General features: G+C 44.9%; 1 protein-coding gene across 2 annotated transcripts in view; it reads right to left on the reverse strand.

Moving 5' to 3' along the window:
• MIPEP (mitochondrial intermediate peptidase) overlaps positions 1-26,148 on the reverse strand; it is a 199,469-nt gene that overhangs the window by 26,893 nt on the left and 146,428 nt on the right. The window contains exon 19 of one of the 2 annotated variants that reach the window (XM_050767090.1): positions 22,093-22,352. The exons of the other annotated variant lie outside the window; for it this stretch is intronic. Within the exon in view, the coding sequence (XP_050623047.1) occupies positions 22,255-22,352 (98 nt within the window). The 3' untranslated portion in view covers positions 22,093-22,254. Of the gene's footprint in view, positions 1-22,092; positions 22,353-26,148 lie in introns of those variants that run through there. 2 annotated transcript variants of the gene reach the window in all.

Genomic DNA, 26,148 nt, shown 5'->3' on the forward strand with positions numbered 1-26,148 from the left:
AGCTGAGATCCTTCCCGGGAGTTACTGACTCCCAGGCTGAAGCAACTGACGCTCTCAGTTCCATGTGGGACATGAGACCCCAAGATGGCAGACACAAGCAAACCACCTTCAATGTCTGACATGAGACGCGTGAAGATCAGATACGGTTCCTTATTTTAAAATGCCTGTTGTAAACCTATTGAGACTCATTTGTTCTTGTATCAAAATGACTCCAAAGATACTGAGATAAATGGTTAGCACAGAATAGAAGAAAGGCATAATATTGAGAACCACGTCCAAAGGGCTGGAATCAAAGCCAGAAAATATTGAGAGAGTCTAAAGGTATTACGGATCCCATGTATAAGGGGTGAAGATTTAGGCCCTTCCGGATAGAAGAATCTCTGTTTCATTGTTGAAGATCTTGCAGGAAGAGAACTCTTTCCCATCGCAGGAAACCTTCCTTTGTCCCTGTCTCATGCCTCAAGATAATTATGGGGAAGCTTTTTCTCAAATCTAAATGCCACCCCTTACTCTAGTAGTAACTGATTTACATCCTGTAAAGGAGATGGGACATAGAATTAGTCTTCCTTTGTGATGTAATAACTTCTCACCCACAGGAAGAACACGGCATTCCAAGGGAAGCAGCCCCAGTTATTTCATGTTTTCGTCACAGATCCTATCTCCGAGTCCTTCCATCCGCTTCAGTGATGGGCCGTGTGGGCAGGACCTGGAGGAACAGCCCTGTCTCTGCCAGGAGAAGACCGATGGCTGTCAGCTCCACGGTAGGCTTAATTCCCTCTGATGCTGCCTCCCCTTCGAGGAGCCTGGGGTGGGTGGCTGTCCATTAGCTGAAACCAAATCAGACTCCCACTCAGGAGGAGAAGATGATGCAAATAGCAAAAGGCGATAATTAATGGCAGTAAATAAAGGAAGGTCCAATGTGGAAAAAATGCAAACTATTACACCGAGGAGGACAAGAATCCCAAACATAGTTATTAATGGCAAGGAGATAAAGTATTTGGAAAATACAAACACTGAAAGAGACCTCAGGGGAATGAAAAAGGCCAACAAATTATATGTGAGCTTGCAACGTGATACAGCCGAAACGACCGCACGAAACACAAATAATTCTGAATTGCATAGTTGAGGTATCAAGTCATGGACTGAGGAAGCGAGCGATCTCCCCACAGGCCCCCAGAGACCACAGCCAGGGCCTTCGGACAACAGAGAGGTTTAGATGCACTGGAGGGGCCTGGAAAGAAAGCAACCGCAAAGGGCCGGGCGCGGGAGGGCTGGACTGAGCAGAACCAGCAGAACTTGTGCAAGCGGTGACTAAGAGCTGTGGTCACTGCCCAGGCCCGCTGCGGGGGCCAGCAGCCAGATACAGGGGCCAGCAGCTGGACACGGAGGCCATAACTGATGTGGCCAGAGAGTGCTGGGCCACGGCTGTGGAGACACCTGGGAGGCTCAGGGCCGTCGGGATGGCCCTCACAGCGCAGCAAGTGCCCTGGCAGGCGCGCAGCATCGCAATCTGGAACAGGGTCTGCACGGCAGGGTGCTCATGAGCCGCTAAGAGCTCCAGGTGTGTTCAGTGAGAGAGGGACTGGGGTTCTGTGCAGCGCTGTCCAGACTGTCACTGTCAGGACACCACCTCTGAGAGCAGAGGCTGAGCCGCTCAAGGACTGCACTGCCTGTGTCCACTCGCACACCCGGACCCTGACTTTTGTGAGGGGTTCATGATAAAGACGATTCCTCACTTGGAGTCCACCCTCAGCCCTGCACCCTGCTCAGGCCTGGTCTTTCTATAATTTCCCGTGATCCGCTTTGTGTCCATGTTTCCGAAATAACCAAGAGAAGTGCCTAAAGCAGTGGTGGGCAGGAGGGACCACAGACAGCGCAGAGGGTGGGGAGCTCAAGGAGGCCCGACCAGCGGAGGCCCAGGCAGCTCAGGCATGAGAGCCACTGCCCTGAGCACCCAGGAAAAACAGGTCCCCCTCCCTGCCCCGCACCTGCTGCCGGGGCTTGTACGGTGCAAGGTGGTCTTTCATGCTTTCAACAAATACTTCTTCAGCTCCTGCGTGCCTAGCCTGTGCTTAGAATGCACACAACGGAAAGCAGGAGCCTCAGCAGGGCCACAGGGACAGGGGGATGGAGGTGAACATCGAGGTTCCAGCGCCAAGAGGTGAGTGCGAGAACTTGGAGGTATAGGGAAGCCGCCGGCCCAAACCTACAGGGGAGACTCCAGTAGAACAAGCACTGTGAAGGTTCTTGAAGAAGGAGTGGAGTCTACCCAGCAGAGGAAGGGGTGAGGTCCGCCAAGGCAGAGAAGGCAGCTCTCCGAAGCTGTGAAGTATAACATCTGAATGAAAAGTGGGGAGGCTGGACTCACACTGGCTGTGTGGCCCCCAGTAAGCTGCTTAACTTCTCTGTGCCTGAGCATCACGTTTGTGAAATATGGATTACAAATAGGCCGGACCCAGTGGCTCTCAGCTGTAATTACAGTGGAGGATTGCTTGAGGCCAGGAGTTCTAGACTAACCTGGGCAAAAAAGCCAGACCCTATCTCTACAAAAGTAAAAATTAAAAAGTAGCTGGGCATGGTGGTGCCCCTCTGTAGCCCCAGTCACTCATGAGGCTTATGTGTGTTAGTGTACGTCGAACGCTTAGAACCCTGTCTGGCACACACAAAAGAACTCTTCAAATACGAGCGTTTGCTTTTTCTAGAATGCTGGGAGAATCTGGAGAAATCCATTCTGAACGGGCGGGGCCAGGCATTGGGAAACTCAGCAGGACTGACCCGTGGTGAGGCCAGCCCAGGGCACAGCGAGGCACAAGGCCCTGGGACTTTTGGAGAGTGAGATGAGAAATAACTTTCTCATTCTTGTTTCACAGATTAAAAGATATATTACATTTTTTTTCATTGTTTTCATTGAAATCATTTTCTAATTACATGACCTAGAAAACTAAAATTAAAACACACTGGCATTTTTATATTGCGTAATTCAAGAACTGTAGGAAGCTATTGCTTAAACGTGTATTTACTTGTGGCCAAAAAAAAAAAAAAAAAACCAAAAAACAAATGTCATATTTTAATGATTTGGCTCACAAAATGCACAGTGCTCAGGAAGCTTGAGAACAAAATATGAGCTCTACAAAAACAGGTTACCTGAAAAGGTGAACTTAAGTCATCAAAGCAAAAAGAGTTGACACTGAAAGCGAATGAAGTCTTTTGCCTGAATGAATTGGCCCAGCTGTCCAACCACTCTCTCAGGCTCTCATCCTAGAGGTCACGGAAAAGGGAACTTTAGGGCTTAGGGAGAGGCTGATGCCCAGAGGACGTCTGGGGTTAGAAGGCCCGGATTCCTACCTCGGGACAAGTCTTCACAAATTTCTTAGGAGGCAAGGAGCCACTGATTTTTTTTTTCTATTTTTTAAATCGTGGCAGCATACACAGGAAACTTAGGATCCTAACCATTCTGAGATGCGCGGCTCAGCGCTATTACCCACTCTCGTGATGCTGTGCGGCCAGCACCGCCTTCCAGCTCCACAACTCTGACCTCTTGGAAAACTCAAACTCGATACATATTAAGTCATAACTCAGAAGTCACTGACTTTTAAATTAATTTATAATACATTCAGCCATGCTTCTTGAATATATACGCATCCTTTCCCTGAAGGATTTTTTTTTTTTTTTTACTTTAAGTTCTGGGATACACGTGCAGACATGCAAGTCTGTTACACAGATATACGTGAGCCATCGTGGTTTGCTGCACTTATCAACCTGTTATCTAGGTTTTAAGCCCTGCATGCATTAGGTGTTTGTCCTAATGCTCTCCCTCCCCTTGCCCCCACCCCTCCCACTCCAAGGATTTTAAAAGACATTTGAAAACCATGTTTAAAAACTGATACATAATTGTACACATCGATGGGGTATATTGAGTGAGTTTTGATGCATACTGTGCATAGTGATCAAGTCAGGGTAATTAGCACACCCGTCACCTCAAACAGTGACCATGTCTTTGTGTTGGAAAGATTCAAAATCCCACCCTACAGCACTATAGAACACTAGAAATTACTCCTCCTATCTAGCTGTAATTTTATATCCTTTAATCAGTCCGTCCCTCTCCTTCTCCCCCCTCCACTTCCCAGCAAATGCTACTTTCTATGGCTGGGGGTTTAAGTTGCAGGCCTCTGGCTGCCCTGGGCCCTGGTGGAGGGGACCTGCTCCTCCCTCCTGCGGCTCTTCTATGAAGGAGCGGGACACCAGCTGACTCCAGTCACCGTCAGTCCACAGGTACGGTGAGCGGGGCCCCTGGGTGTTCAAAGGTCTCTGTTTTTTACCTTCCGTCCTGCTGCAGGTGGTGACCCCCGGGTGGACCTGGCCAGCTCTCTCCACTCCACTGTCAAATACGTGAGGACCCTCATCTCCCCTGTGCATCCAGCCAGAGAAGTTCACAGGAGCTAGGAGGACCCATCAAGCCACAGGCCTCAGCCACACATTTCAGGCTGCTTTCCAGAATGCTTCGCACGCCCGCAAAAAACAACACACTGCTTGGTTTCCCTGGCCATAGTATTTTGGGTAGAGGCTTCCTGCCTGCAGTTCCTGCCCAGAGGCAGCAGCGTCAAAGCCAGATCCCATAGCCCCGTGTCCATGGCTGGAACAGCCTCTCACACCGTCACAACCACTGAGGATGAGCACACCTAGGTCCCCATCACAGCTGGCCCCTGCAGCCCTGGACAGTGCCCCTCCCCTGTCACCAAAGTGCTGATGATGGGGCCATGAGAGCCCCAGGACAGTTTCTGCGCAAAGCCTGCTAAGTATTCTTCATGGTCAACACACAAGAAGTGATTCTGTCTCATGAATGCCGACACGGCCTCTCACAGGATTAGTATGACTCCCCTCGGACCTCTCCTCTACCACTTTCCACGCAGGCTTTGTACAAATTATAAGCCACTTTATCAGGGGATGACTGTGAGTTCTTAAAGTCTCTTAAAATGCCGAGGTTTGGGGAGTGACCCCACAAGGGCAGGAGGTCTCTGGATGGTTAATAATGAGGTTGGTGATTTCCAGGCAAAATGCTGGATGCCTTAAAGGTGGGATGACAATGAGGGAGGATTCCTCCTCTGGCTGCAGCAGCCAAAACGTAAAGAGTTAGGGAAAAAAAAAAAACAAAAACCAGGCTCAGGGGTCAGGAAATTCTATACTGATTTCGACAGCAGCCTTCCCTCTGCCCCCACATTCCCACTCGGCATCCAGTGACGGGCTGGAGGTCTTGCCAAAGGCCACTTGAGAGAGAGTGGTTTGCTCTGTGTTCACTGGAACTGCAAGTTTGCAAATCGAAGGTTTTGATAAATATTTGACAATGCAGCTTCTGCTGAACCCTTTCCCCCTCTCCCTGGATAAAGTTCAGGGCCCCGGGGCTCCCTGGATGGACCGGGCAGCTTAATTCCACACTCACCCAGATACAGGCCAGTGGTGACACGGCCAGGGACCCCACCAACCTCCACTCCCTGAGATCCCAGAGCACTGGAAGATTCTTCCCAACACCCCACTCAGCTAGTGTGTGCTACTCCAAGTGCCAGGGACACAGGGAGGGGTAAAATGGGACTTTGCCATCAAGGGGCTTCTAAAACCAAAAATTAGGTTAGATAATTTCCAGTGCCCCATGAGTGCTATGGAGGAAACAGCAGAGGGGCACAGGAGGGGCACAGGAGGCCATGTGGGGTGGTGGGCAGTGTCAGGGAGGCCTGGAGTGCAGCTGCTGGGCTTGAGGGGACCCCATGTGGAGGAAGCAGTCACACACATCAACATGGTGAGAGTCGGGCAGAGGAAAAGCAGATCCAAGTCCCAGGATTGGATGTGGTGGAGCCTCAGGGGCCAAGCACAAGACGGTGACAGGTGGTGCTGAAAAGCAGGTGCTCTGTGAGGCCATGGAGGCCCGGTCGTGAGTTTGGATTTGACTCTGGCCTTGCTCCAGGTCCCCACAACCAGGCTTCAAGTAGGTGCAAATCGTTATGTCTCATTTTATGGATGAGGGAGACCAGTGGACAGAGACAGGAAGTAAATTGCTATTAGTCACGTATCTCACTGAGTCAGAATTCAAACCTAGGTCCACCTAATCACAAGAATGCCTGTTCTTGCCACTATGCTGCACTGGAAATTCCTAAGAGAACATTCACTTCAGTGGTCAAACAGCCCTGGCAGATGTTAGCCCTGTGGTAATGTAACAATACCAGAAGGGCGGGTAAAGCTGGAGTGGGGGTGTTGAGTAGGATGAAGTCAGGGGAAGCTTCAAGGGGGATTCAACCTGAGTGGGGGTGCAAAAGATGGGAGGGAATCACGGTGTGCTGGTAAATGTGCAACAACCAGTTTTTTTGAGATGCAAGGCCTGGGCTTATAGCATTTGCCAATTTCTGTGGTGTAAACACTCCCACTGTGGCTAATTTTAAGCAGCAAAGTCATGTTACTGATGCAGAAGAGGCAAGAGATACACACAGTTGGCTCTTGTGGGCTGGTCTGAGCCGGCTCCAGCACAACCTCTGGGAGAGGACGTGCCTTTATCAGAGGCTGAGCATGGACTCCAAAGCCAGGTGGACTGGGCACAAGGCACAGTTCTGGGGTGTGTGTGTGTGTGTGTGTGTGTGTGTGTGTGTGTGTTTGAGGTAGGGTCTCACTCTGTCGCCCAGGATGAAGTGCAGTGGCACAATCTTCGCTCACTGCAACCTCCGTGTGTGTGTGTGTGTGTGTGTGTGTGTGTGTGTGTTTGAGGTAGGGTCTCACTCTGTCGCCCAGGATGAAGTGCAGTGGCACAATCTTCGCTCACTGCAACCTCCACCTCCCAGGTTCAAGCAATTCTCCTGCCTCAGCCTTCCAAGTAGCTGGGATTACAGGCACCTGCCACCACACCCGGCTGATTTCTGTATTTTTTAGTAGAGACAGGGTTTTGCCATGTTGACCAGGCTGGCCTTGAACGCCTGACCTCAGGTGATCCTCCTGCCTTGGCCTCCCAAAGTGCTGGGATTACAGCCTCTGGTGTTTATTAGCTGCATGATCTTAGACAAGTAACCTAACTTCTCTGTGCTTCAGTTTACCCCTTGCAAAATGGAATAACAATAGTACCTACCTTAGGGTAGTTATGAGAATTAAGAGAGTTTGTATTTATAAAGTGTGCTTGGAAAACACATAGAATCTAGTAAATTCTATGTAAATATTTTCCAATAAAATACAGAAGAAAGGGGAGCACAGTGATGAAACTTTATGATACTGAACAGGTGTTTTTGTTAAAAAGGAAGCAGAATGTCAGGCAATAGTAAAAAATAGTAAAAGAAAATAATAAATGAATGAATGAATAAAATGAATAAACAGTACAAAAATCCTTTGTTTTGTGCCCTTTAAAATATATTGTCAGTATCCAGCAGAGTCTGTTGCCTGAAGATTATTATCTACTGCCCTCTACAGTTCAGGCTCCTTTTCCCACCTCAGGCCCTTTGGACATGCTGCTTCCTCTGCTCTTTCCCCAGACGCCAAAATGCCTCTTTCCTTGGCCTCTTTCAAGTCACCTTCCCAGTGAGGTCACCGCTGACCAATATTTTAAGTTGCATACTTCTCCAGCTTCTATAGTCTCCTGCCAATTCTTCCCATAGAAGTTGTTACCAGGCCAGGCACAGGGGCTCACGTCTATCATCCTAACACTTTGGGACGTAGAGGCGGGAGGATCACTTGAGGCCAAGGGTCCAAGATCAGCCTAGGCAACATAGTGAGATCCTATTTCTACAAAAAATTAAAAAGTAAAAAATCAGCCAGGTGTAGTGACATACATCTGCATCTGTGGTCCCAGCTACTCACGGGGATAAGGTAGGAGGATCATTTGAGCCCAGGAGTTTGAAGTTACAATGAGCTGCACTGTAGTCTGGGCAACAGAGCAAGATCCTATTTCAAAAAAAAAAAAAAAAAGCAAAGCAAAGAAAAAAGCAGTAGCTACCTTTTCATCTAGTTTATGTAGCATCTTTATTTTTTGCCATTCCCAGTATGCTGGAATGTAAATGCCATGGGGCTCGAGAGTTCTGACAGTTTTGTTCACTGCTGTATCCTTAGCTCCTAAAACGCAGCAAATGCACAGTAAGTGCTTACTAAGTTTATGAAATGAATACGGGAATATGTTGCTCTGGGTTCAAGGAAATATTCAGAAACATTAATTTCATAATAATCCTACCAAACTGCACTAAAGCTTCACTACAAATGTTAGCAGTCTTTTAATGCAAATATCCAGGTGGGACACTGAGACTCATCAGTAAGACTGCCATCGCACTTCAACCCAGATGACCTATGAAGGTGTAGTTACGATTTTTTTTTTTTGAGAGAGAGTTTTTCTCTTGTGGCCCAGGCTGGAGTGTAATGGCGCAATCTCAGCTCACCGCAACCTCCACCTCCCAGGTTCAAGTGATTCTCCTGTCTCAGCCTCATGAGTAGCTAGGATTACAAGTATGCACCACTGCGCCCGGCTACTTTTGTATTTTTGGTAAAGACGGGATTTCTCCATGTTGGTCAGGTTGGTCTCAAATTCCCCAACCTCAGGTGATCCACCCACCACAGCCTCCCAAAGTGCTGGGATTACAGGCACGAGCCACTGTACCTCATCTGTGTGTAGTTGTAATACTTCTTTGAACATTTATTTTGTAGAGTTGTCTTCATGCTTCATATCCCTCCCACTGAACCTGGACATGAATTACTGGGTACCAGTGTACCAGCAACTGAGTAAATATATTTTCTTTAATCTTTGTTGACTCCATGTCTTGAATCCTAGGCACACTGGGGCAGAGGTTGGACACCCAAGGCCTTGGGTAGTTGGCCCTGTGGCATTGCTGGGTTCAGTCCACTGAGCAGTTATCATGAGTTGGATGCTAATGCCTGTAGCCTTCCTAGGCTGAAACTGTAAACTGGTGGCTCTCCACTTCTGGGGTCTTGGTGGTGGTCCCACTCCTACAGCTTCACTAAGCATGACTCTAGTGAGGACTTTGTGTGACAGCTCCACCCCGTGGCAGGTTTCTGTTTGGGCTCCAGAGACTATTTGAAACAATTATTTGAAATCTAGGTGGAGGCGGGCATGCCCCCATAGCTCTTGCATTCTGTGTGGCTGCAGAATTAACACCACAGGAATGTTACCAAAGCTTACTACTTCCGCCTTTCTGAGTGGCAGACTGAGCCACATCTGAACCTGTTAATAGCTGAGCCATAGCTGGGGCAATCCACAGGCACTTTGGCAGAATGTGGGAAACAGGGACCAAGGCAGCTCCAGGCAGCAAGCCTGTGGAGGGCAGCCCAGGCTCATCCTCTGAAATCATTCTGCCCTCCAAGATCTCTGGGCCTGTGATGGGTGGGGAAGCCTCAAAGATCTCTGGAATGTATTCAGAATCTTTTTCCCATTGTCTTGAATAGCATCTGGTTCCCTTCTATCCAGGGTAATATCTTTAGTGAATGGTCACTTGACCACACCCTTGGTATTCTCTCTCAAATATGCTTTTTCACACTTTAAATGGCTATATCTATATCTATATCTATATATATACACACATACACACAGACTGGTTTCCATGGCAAACAAGAACAGATGAAACAAGTCCAAGAGAAATGTAAACAAAAAAGACAAGTCTCGGCCAATCTCTGATGAAACTGGAATACAAACTACCGAAAGGCAACTATTTCAATCATCACAACTAAAATTCCTGAAACATGATGAAAACTACCAACTGAATTAAGACAGTGCACTTTTTATGAATGTAATAGTCACAGCTTCATGGGAAAGACTCTAACGACACAAGGGCAGTCACTTTCTGCATACAAATGTATATCCTTGTTTAATGGTCTAGACAAGTGTTACTGCTTTAATTCATGGCCTTACAAAAAAATTTGTAGTGATCTTCTTCTGAATCTTGGCATTTTCTGTAACCTTGGTAGCTAAGTGCTGACAGTTATCTAAATGCAAACAGCTGCTGCAAAAGGATGAAATTAGTAACGATGGGTCCACTATAAAGAGGCAAAATACAGGTGCATGAGGATTTACAACAGCAATAGGGCTAAAGTTGCCAGTCCCTTTCATGTAAAAGGACAGAAACACACACGCAGACACATATATTCATACACATTGACACACAGACAGTGCAGACAGGAAAGAGGTAATTTTCATTCATCCATAGCAAAGGCAGAGCTAGGACTCTGTGGCCCTAGAACTTTTCCTGGTGCACAGCAGACAGTCAATAAATGCTCACTAAATGGAAAAATAGTGCCAAATCCAAAGTTACAAAATCTATTCATGTTTAATAGTGATTATGCCAATAAAACGGCATCATTTTACCTTAAGGGAATATAGGTGAGTTTTTCTACCATTCTTAGTAATAAGAAGTCATTCTGGATTTCTTAATGCTAGAATTAGAATAATTTCCTATTTCTCAATTTCCTGTCTCTCGATAATTCCTCCTTTCCCAATCAATCTATGAAGATAAATTCAGGTCATTTAGGATCCTACGAGACTGTTACAGGAAAGCATAAATATACTCCAATGTATGTATACTTTGTCTCTTGCTACAAGCTATGCCTTCTGATTCTGCCTTCATTAGAAATAAGGGTGATATTTTGGTTCTCCACCTGCTCTTTCTCGATTTGGGTGGGGAAGATGGGTTCTACTTACTGAACTCTCCCAAGACCTTCAAGAACACTGAGCAGAATACTATCTAGCCATAAAAACTGATGTAGAAAAATACTTATGATTGGAGAAAAATCATGAGATTTTAAAGCAAAACAGCAGGTTACAAAACAGCATGTAATAGCTGAAAAAAAAAAAACAAAAACAAAAAAACGGGGACATAGCAATATATTGTGGCTATTTTCATCTTGCTTTACCTGTTTGACTTCAGCTTTATTTTATTTGCACCCAAAGCATCCTAACTGCTGTTGGCAGTCGTTGTGTGCTATGAGACACCCTCACAGTATCCTTCTAAGGAATTCACTGTTTTACTCAAGCTAGTTGAAGTTTGCATTCTATCACTGCAGTTAAGAGAGTAAACAAAATGTTCATGTTTCTAAAAGCCCTGAAGAAGACAGGTTCATAGAGCTACCTTGCATAGCCAGAAAAAAGCTATTTACCTTCCAATTTTCTCGATATGACAGTATTTCATCTATCTCTGAAGATATAAAGACTAAATTAAAAGTGGTAATGTGGACCTTAATAAGAAAAGAAAGTGAAATAAGAGTTATGAGCATTCATATGTGCTAGGTACGTTCAGAAATTTACAATTTCCTAACAAAATGGAAATGTTCTATCAGTTGGAAAAGCATGCAGAAACAATTGTACTTCCATTCAGACATTACCTTTTGAAGCTTGTCACCCCAGTGAGTGAGGGAAGGAAGTAAACATATCTACCAGAGGCAGGAAAAAAACTTATTTCAAAAGATCACTTAGCAAGAACTTCTTAATTATCAGTGAAACTTTGGTGAAGATGCAGCCAGCTGGGTACCACACAACAGACACTATTAGTCATTAGGTAAATGAAGATGAAAGGATACAAGTCCTGACTTCAATTTGCCCACAGTTTAGTGGGGAGATAAACATGGATAAAGTATAATTACAGGTTTCATGTCTTATGCTGGGTGCAATGGTGTGTGCCTGTAGTAGTTACAGCTACTTAGGAGGCTGAGGGGGATTCCTGAGCCCAGGAGTTTGAGGCTGCAGTGAGCTATGGTCACACCTATGAAGAGCCACTGTACTCCAGCCTGGGCAACATAGCAAGACTCTCTCTCTTAAGAAAATTTAAAAGAAATTGGATCATGCAGCTATGGAGGCTGGCAAATACAAAGTCTGCAGGGTTGGTTGGCAGGCTGGAAACCCAGGGAAAGACAATGCTGTGGTCTAGGTCTGAAGGCGGGCATGTGGACACCCAGGAGAAGCTGATGGTGCAGATAAAGGCAAAAGGCAGTATTCTCAAGAATTCCCTCTTGCTTGGGAAAGTTAGTCTTGTTCTATTCAAGCCTTCACATGATTGGAGAGGGCCTACATATATTTGGAGGGCTTTGTTTTACTCAAAGTCCACCAATTCTAATGTTAATGTCATCTATAAACACCCTCACAGAAACATCAAGAATATATAATGTTTGTCCATCTATCTGGGCACTATGGCCCAGTGAAGTTGCTACATACAATTAAGCATCACAATGTCTATGTTAAGAATGTGGTGCACAGCCCTGAATACGGGACTGTGATGCTGCATGATGGTGCAGGGTGTGTAATACATCACTGCATTACAGACCAGTAGACTGTACCAAAGAGAGAGTGAATGTGAACGAACGTAGCCTGTGGCCCCTGGGTCAATGTAGGTTCATGGGTTGTAACACATGTACCACCCTGGTGACTGATGTATGGACATATTATACAAGAGTGTGTAATACTCTTTCTACAGACCTCTGGGGTTGGTGCCCTGCAGCATCACACATGGCCTGGTCTGGCCTCCTGTGCTCCTTGGGGGGGCAGCTGACCATGAGGTCAGATGAGCATGATGTGCCATTCCATTGCTCTTCCCATCACCCTGGCCAGGCTTTGTGAATAATCTGTGTTCCTTGCTTCTATTTCCTCATCATGTTCCTTACTTTCTTTTCTCTTGGCTTCTCATTCCATTCACCATTCCCTCAGTTCCAAAATTCCCTGGGAGCCCGGTGTCCTCCCTGACACCTTGCAGTGTTGGGCACTGTCACTGTTCCACCACTCAGAACCCTTTTCTCCCTCTGCCATGATCCATGCTCTCTCGTGTCTTCAGCTCAAGTTTGTAACAGCTGCATCGGGTGCTGTATTAGTCTGTTACACAAAAATGCTACAAAAAATGCCTGGGATGGGGTAATTTATAAAGAAAAGAGTTTAATGACTCACAGTTCCACATGGCTGGAGGGGCCTCAGGAAACTTACAATCATGGTGGAAGGCGAAGGGGAAGCAAGGCACATCTTACATGGTGGCAGGAGAGAACAAGCGAGGGGGGCAACTGCCACAAATCTTTTTTTTTTTTTTTTTTTGAGACAAGAGTCTGGCTCTGTTGCCAGGCTGGAGTGTGGTGGCACGATCTCGGCTCACTGCAACCTCTGCCTCCCAGGTTCAAGCAATTCTCATGCCTCAGCCTCCTGCATAGCTGGGACCACAGGTGTGCACCACCACACCTAGCTAATTGTTGTAGTTTTAGTAGAGATGGGGTCTCACTATGTTGCCCAGGCTGGTCTAAAACTCCTGGGCTCCAGGAATCTGCCTGCCTTGGCCTCCCAAAGTGCTGGGGTTACAGGCATGAGCCACCACATCCAGCCTGCCACATACTTTTAAACTATCAGGTCTCATGAGAACTATCACAAGAATCGCATGGGGAAAATCCCCCCCATAATCCAATCACCTCCCACCAGGTCTCCCCTGACACGTGGGATTACAAGTGGACATGCAATTTGGGTGGGGACACAGAGCCAAACTGTATTAGATGCTGCAGGAGCCGGGGACACGGAGACCATTCAGACCTGGTGTCTCTGTCACTCCTCTGGGCTCTGTCTCCAGGACCTCCCTCCCCTTCCATGGCATAGGAGGAAAGTGCTGTAACGTGCAAATTGCACAGGAACTCCTTATGCCATACAAAATCCACTCAGCAGTTTTAGGTTCGCAGCAAAATTGAGTGGAAGGAACAGAAACTTTCTGTACACCGCTGCCCGCTGTCTCCGCCACATCCTCATCCTGCATCCAGAGTGGTAGACTGGTTACAGGCCATGAACCTACACTGATGCGGCACCATCCCCCAGAGTCCACAGGTTATGTTGGTTCACATTCACTCTTGCTGTGGTACGGTCTATGGGTTTGGACAGATGTCCGATAATCCTTTTGACATTTTGGAATCCTTGGGTAGCTCATCTTGTAGGAATGGACTTCCTTCAAAGTGGAGGCAGGCAGATCCTTCAGACGGGTGCATGGAGCCCTGTTTTCAGTTGCTTTTCTAATTCTCTCTTATCATTTACCTCACAATCTTCCTGAGGTCTCGCTTCCTTTTAAAATCCTTGTCTACTTTGCAGTATCACTCTGACACTCCATTGATTCCTCAGCACCTACTGACTACACGGTTAGGAGTGCAAGGGTAGGATTCACGTTTTATTCATCTTTGGGTCTGTAGCACCCAACAAAGAGCTCAGGAAATGCGCAGTAATTGATTCGACCTCTGAACAAATACACACCATACTAAGAATCTACACACCGAAAGACGAAAACGAGACAAATGTGAGTGCTACAGGTGTCACGCTTGGTGTCACACATGTGCCTGTGTATTCCTCTAGGTGGTTACCAGGAGCTCTGCCACTGCACATCCACTAGTGACGGGTTCGCTACCCCAGCTGGTAGCCGCTGCTCTCACATAAGGGGTCCAATTAAAATGGTCAGGAATAAATTCCCCCGGGACTTTGACTTCTTAAGAGCTAAGAAGGTTTGCTGAGTATTCTGGCATGATGTTTGGTGATCAAACCAAATAACTGCTGGCCAAAAATGGTAAGAGTTATTTCTCCCTCTTGCTGAAGATGTGCTCCACGCAACAGTCCATCACATACGTCACTCATCATCAGTCTGGAAGCGTGCAGCCAATCCTATTACCGGTCACAAGTTCTGGCTTCTCTTTTTTTCTTCCAATTTCCAACCTAAACTGTAAAGTACTTTGAGAACACACAGTGAGCCACAAGCTTGCCAATAAAGAGCCGTCTGTGGTGTGGAACTGACTTATTTCATACACAATCTGCAAACAATGAGGGCACTATTAGAAACATACTGTGCTGCACAGAGCATTTACCCTGCTTATCTTTCATCTTCCCCAGCAATCCTTGCTTTGTGCGCATTTACGATCCTTGCTCTCAGAAGTCCATATACTTTTCCCCCAACCGTAACAAATTATTTAACTCAACTAATGCAGGTCTGTCCGTGCAGTCTCTAGGGCACTCATCACAACTCCAGCGCTGCCTCCATGTGGTAGCAGCTCTTTGGACTGGAGCTAAGTGCTTATTCTTGTGCTTCATTCCTGGTAAGCTCAATGTCTTTACCTTAGGATAACTTCACTGGAAAAGGGCTTAGATTCAGCCGACTACTGTGGCCTCTGTGGCTGTCACAGCTTGTCCCCGACATGCCAGATGTTGGATCCCCTTCTCATCCCCTTGGGATTTCTCCTGCTGGCCCACAGCCAGAACAACGAGGCCTTTTACTCCACCATCCCTCTGTTTTGTTGGTAAAAATCAATCCTTCTACTATCCATGCATAGCAGTTTCTAAAAACTGAATTTCAAGAGCAGTATCTGAAGAAATAGAAACATGATTTGGACCTTTTAGTAAATTGAATAAATTTTAATAAATCAACTTGGAAATAGTTTTAAGAGTTAAAAAAAAGCACAAAATTGAGATCATCAGAGCAGCTTGGCCTCAAAGGACAGGCAGGAGGATTCTACAGGGTTTGAGCCTTCCTAAGTGAAGCTGTTTCCTACGGGCTCCCTGCTCCAAACTCCTGGCTAACAGCCCTTCTCCCACGACTGGCAACAAAGAGCAAAAATAACTTTCTACTTGATGCTGAGTCCGTGTAAAAAGCCATAAAAAATTCCCTTTAAATGTCATAACGTTTGCCTCCATTGAGGTTTCTCTCCTCCTCCTGGGTCTGGATAAATTAGCAGTGGGCTTGTATTGAGTCACAGATCTGGGCCCTGCCACAGAGCTTCCTGCTAGTGTGTGATGCTTTTTCTCCAAACTATTGATACAAAATGCACTGGAATAGAAATCAACAGAAACTGGTCAAAGTTGTGTGCATACACATTCTCTTGTAGATGGACAGCTGTGCTTAGAATTCCTTTGTGGATTCTGGTTTGGTCTTGGTTTTCTTGGTGTTTGATTCATTCTTCGATGTAAATTACAAAAACCCTCCACATTTCTTCATGGATTATATCAGTCCATGTTCTGCAGAGAAGCAGAACGAGTTGGATGTATGTTTTGGAGGAGACTATGAGGAACCGGCTCATGTGATGAAGGAGGCTGAGAAGTCCTGTGCTCTGCCATCTGCAAGCTGAAGACCTGGAAAGCTGGGGGTGTGGCCCCAGTCTGAGTCTGAAGGCCCAAGAACCAGGGGAGCCAACAGTGTAGATTCCAGATTGAAGGGAGGAGAAGATGGATAGCCCAGCTCAGCAGGCAGGCAGGAAGCAAATGGGGTAAATTCCTCCTTCCTCCACTTTTTGTTCCATTCAGGCCTTCAACAGATTGGACGAGCACCCCCCTCCACCGAGGGCCATCTGCTTTACTGAGTCTGCTGAGTCAAGTGCCAGCCTCATCCCAAAACACTCTCCAGACACACCCAGAAATGTTTCATCTGGGCACCCTGTGGCCAGTCATGCTGACACACGGAATTAACCACGACATGGGTTTTTCTTAAAGCAGTGATAGGAGCGAACAGAAAAATGTTCATGATTTTCAATTATTTTTAATGAAGACTGTATCTGATGGAATTGTTTAAACCTTCCAGAACTGGGTTCCAAACATTTGATACCTACTGTGGTCCTAGCCTGGCCACACACTATTTCCTGGGACTGCCCCTCCTTCACTCCCTTGGACCCCGATGACTTTATGCCCAGATCACACCGGAGGCCTGTGCTGATTTTCTAACACATATCTGCAGCCGAGCTGGGAAAAGAAAACTAGGCAAGTATGACAGATACATGATGCACAGGTTAAGCGCAAAGGAAAGAAAAACGCCAACTGCAGGGATGAGAAGGGACTCAACCCCTTTAGAAGTTCCTGCTTGAGCAGCTGGAAGACTACAGTGCCACTCATCAAAACAGTGACTCGGGGGGAGTATTTGGGATAAAAGAGGAATCTGATGTTGAAGGTCAAATTTGAAGTGTCTTTAAGACCTACGGGTAATGAGACAGCTGGACAAACACGTGGAACTCAGGACAAAGGCTCTAAGGACAGCACAGCAGCTGACATCCTGTGTGGTAGCCTGGAAAGCGGCATGCTCGCCGCTTACATTTTGGAAGGGAGAATGGGTACAATGTTGTCTGCCACTTTGGGGCCTTCTTGGGTCACATGCATTTTACATTTCTGCAGTTGATGTATTTATCTTTCCTGAGTCTTTTATATATTAGACACTATGATTCTCAATCCTTTGTTGTTTTGTATTACAAAAAGCTGAATTCTTATTTCGAATATGGGCAAGTTAGAGCCTCCCACATTGCCAAGGTGAATTAACCACACATATCACGAGCTCTCTTTTGAATGAGTTTTCCAGTTCACAGCTACCATTTGTTTCATGATTGGTTTCAGACTTGTTCCTCCTGGAAACACTCCCTAACAAGCACCCCTGCAGGAACGAAGACACCACACACATCTACCCCACTACTGCATGTACTCAAGAGTCAGCTTTTGTACGACCTCTCCCGAGTGCTCCTCTAGTGGGGATCTTTCACTCACCCCAAAGTGAGGATAAAATACTTGAAAGCACGAGCCCAGTGCCTGTAGGTGTGCAGTTAACCTCAGACCAAGGAAGTACCGAATGCCTCTGCGTTTCAGCAAAGGCACCTGACAAACTCCTTCGGGATGGTTCTGTACATGAGACAGAGAAAGGTACCTGGAGAACAGCTCACACTGCCAGATGATCTTACTCAGAAGATGCAGATTAAGCAAAATACCAACTCAAAGGGTGGTCCCCTCTGGCCCACCAGCCCTGTGCCTGGCTTGCTTCCCACGTCTCCTAGATTTGGTTTCATCCTTGCTCCTCTCGGAGACACTCCCTAACCAACATCCTTGCAGAAAACTGGTGAACTAGAAAAGGCCCGTGTGGGTCATGTGGCCACCCAACGCCGCAATAGTGTCTAAGGGAAGCGCAGGCGCTTGCACAGCAGGAGCGGCCGTCTTCTGGAGACCTGCATGAGGCGCAAAGGGCAGTGGACAAGGAGCCAAGGGAGGTGGCTCTAGCCACACTGATACGGTGCCAGCTTGAGGATGCTGGGCAAGTGCCGAGCTGTCTGCCTCCCTAGTACCAGTTATCACTGTCTGCTACCTCGCAAGTTCGTGTGCTTCACGTAAGACAGCTACGAGACAGGCCCCTGGAAACTGGAAAATGCTAAGTAAATGTCAAGCACAATTGTTGTTCACATTTTATCTCAATCGCTTTTACCAAATCAGGCTAAACCTTGGGTATTCATAACGTTTTGGGCTGTACAAATTGTTCCTTGAAATGACTCAAAGACATTTTCTGAATTGGCTTCCATCAGCCAAGCGCTTCTTCAGAACTGGAAAAATGCTTTCAAATTGGCTTTGCCATGATTATTAAAACACTGTACATTTTTTTATTATTGGAATTAACACATTGCCTAGTTTTTAAAAATTGGAAAAAGAAGAAAAAAGATAAAAGAAAAAAGGCCTAAATCTCAAAACCTACACACTAACATTTTGTTCATTATCCACCAGTTCTTTTATTAGGTTATTTTCAGCGTTTACACATTCTTAAGAACTTTAAATTAGATTTTTAGAAGCTGGTGGTAAACTGTAACTACAGGAGAGAATTTTCCCAAGAGGACTATGGCTTATGGATTTATTCCCATCATAAGGGAAAACATTCATAATAAAATAATTTGCTATTATGATTTATTCAGCTGTTACTGGGAAGAAGTAATGGCCCCTCCACATTCTGTGAAGTCCCTTGGAGGTTTCATTTGCTCTGACTCTTGGTCAAAATTACATATACTTTTAGCAATTTTTAAAGAAGTGTACAAAGTTGAGATGTTTCCTGAGCCCTCATATATCTGAGAATGTCATTTTACATCTCTGTCTTCACCTCTCAAAACTCATTTCAATTCTTTGGCTCTTAATAGTGATGAACGCTTGCATTCTGGAGTCACTGTAGTTCTTGCTCCTTTATAGCTATACCTGTAATTTCCAGCTGAATATTTTTAGTTATTTCCCAGGGTTCTGAAAAACAGCAGTAAGTATTCCACACTGGGAAATACTGGCTCATGTATGCAATGCCAAATCTGGTTTGCGATTGTAGCGTCGTTCACATGCACAGTGAACCTTCAAAACCTCCATGCATTTCCCAAATAAATTTAATAACAGGGCCCGTCTGAGTTCCTGGTACACCAACTAACAGTTCCTGAGAAGTGTTCTGCAAAGCCCAACTTGGGATATGCCATATATTTTAATTAAACTCAATTAAACTTTAAATTAAGCTCAAATATTTAAACTCTCAAAAAAATAGAATATATCTACATGAGGGTTTCTTTTCACTATGTTTTAATCTGGAATTCAGAATTCTTTTGTTTGCTTTTTAAAAAACTGTGGTAAAATATACATGATACACAATTTACCATAAAGCAGCACCATTTGAATGTGGATAGTTCAGTGGCAAGGACGTTCGCACTGTGTGCCACCATCAGGGATTCCCTTCTGAATGCACAGCCATTCTTCCAGCTTAAAAAGGGTTTCTAAAATCAGTGATGAGCATTCACTCACCAGTGCCCCTGCTAAATGCCAGGCACTGGTTTGTACTCCTGGGAAGACAGGAGTACACCAGAACGTATCTCTGGTTATTGCTTTTGTTGCAAATGCCCTGGCTTCATCTGAGGAATTCCAGAATGCAGAGGGTGCGGCCTCCACCCTGCTGTCTTGCTGTCTGCTCTCACTGCATCCCTTTAACCTGCCTTCTGAAAGATTCTCAGGTTTTTCCCTGACGATTTTCTTCTTTTCTGATTCTGACAATGTTTTCGGTCATTGTACTGTGGTTATCGTTTCTCTGCATTTATTTTACCCATCTTCCTTTTTAACTTGACCTATTGTCTTTTTATTTCTGCTTGTTCTTTATGGCTTTCAACTTCATAAATACCATGCTTTCTCAAATCTCTTTGCAAATTCCAGAGAGGGCCAGGCACGGTGGCTCACATCTGTAATCCCAGCACTTTGGGAGGCTGAGGCGGGCGGATCATTTGAGGTCAGGAGTTTGAGACCAGCCTGGCCAACATGGTGAAATCCCATCTCACTAAAAATACAAAAATCAGCCAGGCATGGTGGCGGGTGCTTGTAATCCCAGGTACTTGGGAGGCTGAGGGAGGAGAATCGCTTGAACCCGGGAGGCGGAGGTTACAGTGAGCCGAGATCGTGTTGCTGCACTCTGACCTAGGCAACGGAGCAAGACTGTCTCAAAAAGAAAACAAAAAAACAAACAAAAAACTCCAAAAAAACAAAAATAGATTTTGCTGCAATGTACAAGGAGCAATTTGCTCCTTTTAAAAAATAATTTTTGGCCAGGCACAGTGGCTCACACCTGTAATCCCAGCACTTTGGGAAGCCAAGGTGGGTGGATCATTTAAGGTCAGGAGTTTGAGATCAGTCTGGCCAACATGGTGAAACCCTGTTTCTATTGAAAATACAAAAATGTGCTGGGTGTGGTGGTGCACGTCTGTAATCCCAGCTACTAGGGAGGCTGAAGCATGAGAATCCTTTGAATCCGGGAGGCGGAGGTTATAGTGAGCTAAGATCATGCCGCTGCACTCCAGCCTGGCTGACAGAGTGAGGCTCTGTCTCAAAAAAAATAATAATTTTCAAAGTTTTGATTTTCCAGCATCTTCCAGGTAAAGTCTTCCTTTCCCGTTTCTTAAGAATGCTTTTAAAAAGGTTCCACATGGACTTCTTTTTTTTGGTTACTCACCCCCACAAAAAAGACCTGATAAAGATGCAGGGGTTTTGTCACTGTCGGTGCACCTGGGTGCTGATGAAAGCACTTTTCAGATTTACCTGTAACTGATTTACCTGTGAATTTCTCCACGTCTGTCTCCCAGAATGAGCTGGCATCTGTGCATTGCCAGTTTGTCGGGATGAGATCTCTTTTTAAGTTAGCTTGGATGTTGTGAATAGGGTGAGACAAGAAACAGCGAGATTCCTCCCTGGGCACTGCACCGGAGCCCGTCCTCAAACCCTTGTCTCCCCTCCTCAGCTTTGCTTTGGGAGAGGAGACACCACTGCCAGGCCCACTCCCTGCCCAAGGCTGTGTGAGCAGCAGTTTCCAAGCGCTGCTGTATTGAGAAGCTCCAATGGGGAGCAACGGGGAGGGACCCACTGCAGCATTCAAACGTGAAGCCCCATTCGGGGTACTGGCTGCTCTGCCTTCTGGTCAGTACCGACTTGCATTTTTAAGGGTGAGCAGGAGATGGGAAAGCAGGAAGGGCCGATCCCCCTTGCATCCAGGTGCACCTGGCACAGGCCGGCCACTGAGGACGTTTCTCCATCCAGTCCCGTCTGTTTCTGAGCATGAAGAAATTCCTCCAGATTCTGCAGATAGGTTGAATGTGTGTCTTAGTTTTGGGTCTTTTGAATCTTTCCTTTTGTTTCATCACTGGTCATTTGGTGAGAAGCAGGAAGAGGCTGTTAGCAGGTGCCTTTTTAAACTGGAAATTCATAATTAGGTTTTGACTTTAATGGTGGGAAAAACCCATTAAATAATTTATTTCCTGATAATAACAAACCAAAATACAGTATGGTATGCAATAGTCTAAAGGAAATGAGTTCCAGATAAAAGCAGACATGGTCTGAACCCCCGTTTCCTGATTCACCAGTTGCTTGACACTGGTATGTCACTTATTAATTGTACGTGCACTTACTCATTCTACCTTCATTGCCAAGCCAGTCCTCTGTGTTTTGAGTCTATTTGCCTAAACATTCAGGAAAAAACAGTACAGATGATTACATGTATTTTGGAAACCACACTTGGTTTGTCGGTTGCTTGTAACTATTTAAAGTGTATTTTCTAAGCCTACTTTAGATAGTGGTCTTAAGAAATGGTCATCATTCTCAAAAGAACTATATGTGTAACCTTTCTGAATATTGCTTCAAACTCTGTCTTAAACACTTTTGCTTTTAATTAAATATTTAATTAAACTAATTACAGATCCATGGAAAGGGGGAAAAGCTCAACAGGGGAGTGGTTATACTAGGAAATGCCCACACCCTCCGTTTAACAGTGCCATGCAGAAGGATGGTTGTTACTAGGTCAGAGATTTCCATGTGCTCAAAAACATGCCAAACAGGTGAAAAGCCAGCAGAATTAAAACAAATGATTTATTCCAAGTTCTCTCAGTTTAAAGTTTTTCCGAATTTATTACAGAAGTGAACACTGAAATGAGAAACAAGCTCTCACAGCTGTAGCATTCGTGACAAAGTCATTATCTACATCACCTTGATTGAAGAGGTTTAGCATGTTTCTGTTATTCAGAATCCATGAGGAAAGTTTCGAAGTCCAGATCCAAGTCAGAAACCAGGGCACTTACGAAGTCATCAACAGAAGGACACTTCTGAAGCACACCTGCAAGCAAAGAGAGGTCAGCACTGTGTTCACCAGGAGGCAACGGGAACCACAAAGACGCAAATTCAAATCCACACACTACAGGAGCGCGCTGGCTTTCTGAGTCAAGACTCTGGCTGTAGAACCTGACTGCAAGGACATTTTATAAAGCCATGGACAGTGTGTGGGCCTTGGAGCTATTTATAATTTTAATGCATTTTTACTAACAAATCAATCCTTAGCTTAGAGATTTAGGCCTAAATATATTTCCTAAGGGCTATTATTTTTGCATATATGACTACACCCTTAAAGACTGATATTAGAAGACTGATTGTTTTTTAGTTATCTTTGACTTGGATGATTCAGAATTTACTTAGTTACCTATCCAGTTTTGCTATCAAGTTCTATACACTTTACAATCAATTAGATGTTAATTCTTTTATAGAAGTCTTATATCAGAATCAAATTATTGGCTTTCCTCCAGATTTCCCTGTCCCAGAGAACTCCTAGCTTTGCAACTTACTAACTGTGTAATGCAGAAGTCACTTAAAATCTCTGGCACCCAAATTTCCTACAAGGTTGCTATAAGGATCAAACAAGAAGATGTAGAAGCAATGAAGCACCATGCCTAGCATATATTAAGAATTCAATAAAAAGCTGAATTTGTACTCTTTCTTCACTCTAAAGAAGCCAAAAAACAAAGATTTATGCAATTAACCTTCTTGCTTCAACCTACATTCTTGGCAGGAAATGCTAACTCAAGGGTTGAACAAGCTCTATATACTGACATTTACTTTGGGAGATGAATTCTGTAAAACCATTTTCAAAATCAAGGCATTAAAAAGCTGCCGGAATCCTCTACTGTTCTCTGAACCTGTACTGCAATTCAGTGAACACGAAGGCAGCATCTGCTGTGTGGAAAGGATCAGGCCAGGTCATGGGCATACAGATGGGCAGGCTCAGTCACAACATGAGAGTGAGAAGGACACGCACAGCAGTCGGCTGGGCAGAACTGCATATCCATATGGGGGAAAGCCAGCCTGGACTCCTACTGCATGCCATACATAAAAACTAACTTGAGATGATCACAGACCTAAGTGTAAACACTAAAATTACTGTCTTAAAAAACCTCATGAAGTATCTCTGTGACTCTGAAGTAGGTATACTTTCTTAGGACACAGAAAGCACTGACCATAAAAGGAAAAAATGTTAGATTTCATCAAAATTAAAAACGTCTCTTGAAAAGAAACCATTAAGCCAATGAGTAGACAGATGAAAGAGTAGGAAAAAATACTCACAAAACATATCTCACAGAAGACTGGTATCCAGAATGTATAAAGAACTTCTTCACCCATTGTAAAAAGACTTTTTTTCAAAATTACAAATTGACAAAAGATTTTACCTTCACAAGGTCAGGTTTTTCACAGAAGATGATATATGAATAAATAACACAACTAATAGGCACTGAGAAGACATTCAACATCATTAGTCACTAGGGAAATGAAAACCAAACCCACCATGAGATACTATGACGCATCCACCAGAATGGCTCATTTTTGTTGTTGTTGTTCTCCAGGTTGGAGTGCAGCAGTGTGACCATGGCTCACTGCGGCCTCGACTTTCCAGGCTCAAGTGATCTTCCCGCCTCAGCTTGAGAATAGCTAGGACCACAGGTGTGTGCCACCATGCCCTGCTAGTTTTTAAACTTCTTGTAGAGATGGGGTCTTGTCATGTTGCCCAGGCTGGTCTTGAACTTCTGGGCTCAAGCGATCCTCCTACCTTGCTTTGGCCTCTCAAAGTGCTGGGATTACAGGTGTGAGCCACCGTGCTACACGAAATGTTGACAAGGCTGTGGGCAACCTGAATTGTCATACATTTGTGGTGAAAGGATAAAATGATATAATCACTTTGAAAAAAGGTCTAACAGTGTCTTATGAAACTAAACATGTACCTACGCTAGGACCCAGCAATTTCACTCCTAGGTATTTATCCAAGAGAAATGAAAGCATATGTCAACAAAGAAACAACTTGTACAACCCCAAGCTGGAAATGACCCAAGTTTCTATCACTAGGATAGGAATACACACACTACAATATACTCATATAATGGAATATTACTCAGCAACAAAAAGGAACAAACTATTCACACATGCAACACCACAAATGGATCTCAAAAACATTATGCTGAGTGAGAGAAGCCTTATGCGGAGCAGTACATACTGTTTGATTTCATTTATATGAAGTTCAAAAAGTTGGTTAAACTAATCTACGGTGAAAAAAAATCAGAACTGTGGTTGCTTTTGGGAGTGGATATTAGAATCAACTGAGAAGGGGCAGGAGGGCCTCTGGTGTGATGGTAATGTTCGACATCTAGATAGTGATTTGAGTTATAAAGGTGTGTATACGCATCAAAATTCATTGAAAGGTACATTTGAGATTGTGCATTTCACTGTATGAAAAGTTTACCTAATACAGTAAGCAACTATTGAACTCTAATGCTATGTATGCAAAAGAATCTAGGTATAAAATGTACTGATGTCTGCTACTTGAAATGCACAAAAATATAAGGCCAGATAGGGAGATGAAGAGATGTAAATATAGGAACTTGTTTACTAAACGGCAAGTATATGAGTGTTGTACTATTCATTCAACTGTTCTGAATGTTTGAAAAATTTTAACATGAAATCTTGAGAAAAAGTAAATTGTGGATGCTAATAGCATACAAAGGGCAGTCAGTGTGGAGAACAGAAGAGAAAGATGAATTCCAGTGAAGAGATTCAGAAGGTTTGTGGAGGAGATGGGATTGAGCAGAAACTTAACAGACTGGGCCTTTTAGGTGGAGGAGACAATACAGGAAAGGCACAAACCTGGGGAAATGCACAATGTATGCTGATCAAGAAGTGGTCTGGCGGGTCGAGTAAGGCTGGAAGAGACTCTGGGAGATGAACATGAGAGGACCCAGGGCTCTGAACCAGAGAAACCAACAGAACAGGAAGGACAGACTGAGCTGGAATCCAGGAGGAGCAGGGTGGTGTGGAGACACAACCCCTGACAAGTGTGAGGTGAAGGGGATGCTCCATGTGGAGGCAGTGAGGACAGAGAGCTCAGGGACAGCCTGGGGACTAGAGGTGCAGATGTGATCACCCCATCAGAAAGTACATGGGGTGGGAAACAGACCAAGGATTATCTAGATGGTCGACATGAAAATACTTGGTCCAAACACATACTTGAAAGCCCTTAACTAGACCTGGGGTAGTTGAGAACACCACCAATATCGTTATAGTTTCAACTGTACACTGAAATATTTTTATTGTCTATCTAATGTCTATCTAAATTTTAACAGCTCTATCTTAGGAAATATGTGAGGAATAATGGGCAGTTACTAGAAGAGAATGTCACTGCTATGTCTATTTGTGCAATTAAAGTTCAAAACACAGTGTTCTTTTTTACAGTAAAATAATCTGCATGCGTGAATGCAGGCCTCACCTCTGGCCCAGCTGTGTCACTAATGATAGAAACACTGGGTACGTGATGACGGCTAAAGTAGCACAGTTGACATTGTACCTTCCAGATGTAGGTTATTACTTAAGTAGACTCAACCTAATTACAAATCAGGTTTCATGCATTCCCTATGTGCCAGGTTTCTTGATACAGAGAACATCTGTAGGGAAAACATTTAATTAAGACACGGCTTTCCATAAAATGTGCTAGCCTAACACACCATTTCTTCCTTTTTAGTATTTGAGGGGTTCCCTGTCTCAGCTTTGGAGCCCCCCTCCTCTGTACAGGGTAGCTTCTTCCTTCTTTTCCTTCTTGC

The sequence above is a fragment of the Macaca thibetana genome, chromosome 17 (assembly GCF_024542745.1).
Source record: "Macaca thibetana thibetana isolate TM-01 chromosome 17, ASM2454274v1, whole genome shotgun sequence".
Classification (NCBI taxonomy): Eukaryota; Metazoa; Chordata; class Mammalia; order Primates; family Cercopithecidae; genus Macaca; species Macaca thibetana.